This window comes from Euphorbia lathyris, chromosome 3 (genome assembly GCF_963576675.1).
Source record: "Euphorbia lathyris chromosome 3, ddEupLath1.1, whole genome shotgun sequence".
Classification (NCBI taxonomy): domain Eukaryota; kingdom Viridiplantae; phylum Streptophyta; class Magnoliopsida; order Malpighiales; family Euphorbiaceae; genus Euphorbia; species Euphorbia lathyris.
Genome location: NC_088912.1, coordinates 2,609,016 through 2,613,455, shown reverse-complemented (window position 1 = coordinate 2,613,455; position 4,440 = coordinate 2,609,016). Strand labels below are relative to the sequence as shown.

General features: G+C 29.4%; 1 protein-coding gene across 1 annotated transcript; it reads right to left on the bottom strand.

Moving 5' to 3' along the window:
• Positions 1 to 272: 272 nt before the first annotated feature.
• Positions 273 to 2,081, bottom strand: LOC136221809 (ribosome-inactivating protein gelonin-like). Its single transcript, XM_066009234.1, has 2 exons — positions 1,932 to 2,081; positions 273 to 1,278 (listed from the first exon to the last, which is right to left on the bottom strand). Exon 2 carries the CDS (start codon positions 1,250 to 1,252, stop codon positions 401 to 403), a length of 852 nt encoding a protein of 283 aa, XP_065865306.1. The 5' UTR covers positions 1,253 to 1,278; positions 1,932 to 2,081; the 3' UTR covers positions 273 to 400.
• Positions 2,082 to 4,440: the final 2,359 nt, after the last annotated feature.

The window sequence follows — 4,440 nt, the reverse complement described above, 5'->3', positions numbered from 1 at the left end:
GTAAACCTACCCTTATCTAAACTTTTTCCTATAAAAAAAAAAGTTTAATGACTTTGTTGAAATAAAATTTATATTTTTTTATTTAGTTAATTTAAATGTTTGAAACTGTCCATTTAAATTTCTAATTAATTTATTTTTTTAATAAAAATGTACATTTTTTATTTAGTTAATTTAATTCATGAAACTGTATTAAAAAAATAAAAATTCCTGAAACGATTATGTATAAATTAAAAGAACAATGAGATAGAATGGTTGATAAAGTGCAAAAACTGTAAACATGATAATAATTTTATTTCTCATATGAAAACAGACATTACAAAGACCAGGAAAACAGATTTAGACATCAAATTGATATTGTCCTTTATTTAGTTAAGCTATATATTTTATTAAGATTCCTTAATTAAGCAACTGCATATCCTTCAATTACATTATAATGCTTCAAGATTCCGATGTTTCCTTGAACTTGTCCAACACTGGTCACCCTGATACTAACATCATGCTCATCCTTCAATGTAACTGCCGACGGAAACTTTCCCCGAGTAGCTCGTTGTATATTCTTCGACAGTTCTTCCCACTTATCCTCGTAGCTAATTATCTTGCTATTTGGCTTAACATCCGTAGTAAAAGCTCTAGTCACAGCATTCTCAATAACCTTGAGTCTGGCCGCCTCTGATACCATTCCAATTACAGTTATAAGGCTCGTTTTAATCATGGATTCGTCATAGTTACTTAGAGCTTCGACTGCAGTCCGTAGCGCAGACATTCCCAAGTTCACAGCCTCTCTACTGTCTAAAGATTTATAAGAATTCGAGTACTCCATTACTACTTGTTCTGTTCCTTGGAAAAGTTGGTCCTTCAAATCCTCGGTATTAGAAAAGAAATAGGATTTGGTTTTGGATTTATAAGCCACAAGATTCAAATTGACAACATCTAATGCAAGAGTGAGAGGAACACCGTTGTAGGTTAGAACAACGGTGGCATAAAGTTGTCCTTGTGCTTGGGCTTTAGTACATAGAACTGGTAACTGATGCTGATCAAGTGTTTCACATGTCAACTTTACTCGAAGATTTTTCAAGAATTTTGAGTAGGTTTCAGCAGTGGGATCATCCACGAAAAATGTGAGATCGTTCGGATATTGATTGTCCGGTGTGGTCTGATGATCAGAGCAAATTCTGGTTGATTCAATTGCGACACTACTCCAACACAACCATGCTGCCATTGCTACCATCCACACATTCATATTTCCTTCCATTATTTTTATAGGATTCCAAATTTCACCTGTCAAAATTTGGCATAGTTTAAACTAATTTGCTTTTTGATTTTATATAATTGTATAGTTAATAAAGTTTTCAGACAAACAGCCAAAGGTGCAGTTCAGTTCATGTACTACAAAATACACGTCTCAAATTCTGAATATAATCAAAATTACATAATCATCACAAGGTGCAGTGAATCTGATCAATTGAAACTTATCATGTACTACAAAATACATAATATATTAATGGTTTTTTTTTGGACTAAGTATTCACTAAGTCTGAATCTGTCTCAAATTCTGAATATACTCAAAATTACAAACAAAAATTTTACATTTAGCAGTAAACTTTTTTTTATCCAAAATTATATATATAATTTTTATGGATAATTATATATATATAATTTTTTTTTCTCCTTAAGTTGGCTACATAATAGATTTAATATATGAGAAAATGTCATGCATATGTTTTTTTACAAATTATTGAGTAAATAAAAGTCCATGAAACTTAAATGATATGCCATGTTTAAATAATCACAAAGAATATAAAATTAGTCACCACATTACAGAATTTATATAAACATGTAAATATATGTGTTTATATTTTCTTTTAAAACCATACAAAGCAAGCTCAAAATATTTAAAATAAACTTCTTGAGAAAGATTTAAGTTTACTTACAGAGATTGTAATAGCTTAGTTCAAGAATGAGATGTGATTTTCAAATATCACTTGTGTTCCTTTTATAGATCATTAGAAATGGGTAGGAGGGTATTTTTGACTTTTTATTATTTAGTTTCTGTTCTGGTTTAATTTTTTTTTACATTTGATGTCCATTAGATTGATAATGGAGTTATTGTTTTTTTGGCCCAATCTACAATATCTTCAAGACCACCAATGATCTCTTTCTCTCTCCTCTCTCTCTCTTAGGATAGCAAAATGGTTTCGATACCTTCAATGACTACTTAACATTATTGCTGTTGTTGATGATGTCAATGAGGAGGTATGACACTTCTATAGAATAAGGGAATCTAACAGGCGATGGAGACTTCCTAAATTTCTGTGTCCAGATTTTACCTTCATTTTACAATTTACACATGCAATCACCAAATTATTCTAAGTGGGTATGTAAAAAAAAAATACTGTGTTGTCTATTTAATACATTTCTGGTTATGTTAATTTTAGTTTTACTTTTTACTTGGAATGTAAATCCAATAATGGGAAATTCTTAATATTCTAGTTGCCAAATGGATTTTGGGGTCAACTTCAAATGTTGTTTTATAAAGGAATAAGGTGCAAAAATACTCATAACTTTGGGAGGCAGTATCATTGGCCCCCAAGAGCAATTTTATCCTAATATTAGTAAGTTGGCTCAATTTCAAATATTATTATTAAACACAACTATTTTGTTCATCATTCTGCACTAATTTTGCAAAATATTTGATTTTTTTTTTGTCTAACTCCTAAAAAATATAATATATTTTTATGTTTTTTCTAAAAAAAATCATGTTTAGTCATATATTTGTTATCTGTACTAACTAGTAATAAAATGATGCACATGTCAAGTATAGATGACAAGATTCTTGACAGAAAACACAATTTGATGAATAATTTTTCCAATAGACCCAACTTACGTTTGGAGCAAAATTACTCTTCACTGCTAACTTTAACGGTAAAATTGCACTATTTTAGAGGTTATGGGTAAAATTTCTCCTAGTTGTAAATGTTAGACGTATTTTTCACTTATTGCTTTTATCAATTTTAAAAAGCAAAAGTGCTAAAATCTTATTAACAAAAAGGAGCTCCAACCTTCCTAATTTAACAAGGTTCGGCCAATACTCCCAACGTCCCCAGACAAAGGAATAGAAAACAACTAAGCATTCATTTCATTTTCGAAAATTTCATATATCTTAATTAGTAACTAAGAATGTACTGTACATTAAAGTAATCTATTTGTCATTCTCAGTTTTCTTAAAGTGTCCACGTTTTTACTTTTTCATAATTTGTCTTTACTATGCCATGTGGATTTCAATAAATTAATAGATCACTTCAAACAAATGCCAAATGTAAATAAGATATTTTAAAAGTATATAGGAAAATAAAGTTTTTTCTACAAGTATAGCGAACTAGTAGGGATGACAACTGCTATTGTACCCACGGCTACCCGGTACTACCTGACCGTAATAGAACTACCCATACATTGTATGAAAGGTTATGAGACGGGTATGAGATCATAATCGTTACCCGTTAGGATAATGGGACGGATATGAGAATGTCCCTAGGTTCCCGATACGCGTTACCCGTCATAACTCTTTTGTATATTATTATTTATTAAATTTATACTTTATTAAATTTGTAATTTTTTTGTTTTATATTTTTTTATTCTTAAAGAATTAAATTGAACGAACATGGAATGCAAAACGTATACTCATTAGGATAATGAGACATATATGGGTAGATAAAAATAAACCGATAAGAGTTTGAAATTGATACTATCCACACATACTCTGCGAGTTGTCATCCCTAGGAACTAAAAATATATTAAGACATTCTTTAGTCATTTAAACCATTTTTTATTGATTTCTATTCATATTTTAACTGCAAGCAATAAATAAATTCAATACTTAAAATGTAAATTTAATAACAACAAAGGGTAAAACGGATATTTCAGGGCATCCAATAAAGGCACCCGGATTTTCCTATGGAAAAGCCAAATGGAATGGTGTAGATAAACTAACCATGTGTGATCCTTACAAAAAAAATTGACATGTTAAAGTACATGGGTTTAACTTAATAACATAAAATAATACACAAAAAATTACTATGCTACTCTTGTGCATATAGCCTCTTGTAAGACAAAGTTGGGACATGTGGAATGAATGATGACATCAAAGTTTTTTTTAATTGATGATGACATCATTATCATTCTCAAAGCTTCTCATTTTGATGTTTTACTCTTAATAATATATAAGGTAAATAGCTTATTAGTTCCTAATATATATTTTTATATTTTCAAAAACATATTATAAGGTGTTTATCATTTTGTTAATATTAACCATTGATCTTTTTGTTTAGTTTTTTAAGATTTTTAATGGAACATATCTTAGCTTCAGCACGACCATAGGAGATAAAAAAAATGGCTATGTTATTATGTTAGTTTTTTGTCTGTTTATACCAAATCTAAAAAAAA

What these genes read in the sequence shown, in the direction of transcription:
- LOC136221809 (XM_066009234.1), bottom strand. Translation starts at nt 1,252, where the DNA reads ATGGAAGGAAATATGAATGTGTGGATGGTAGCAATGGCAGCATGGTTG.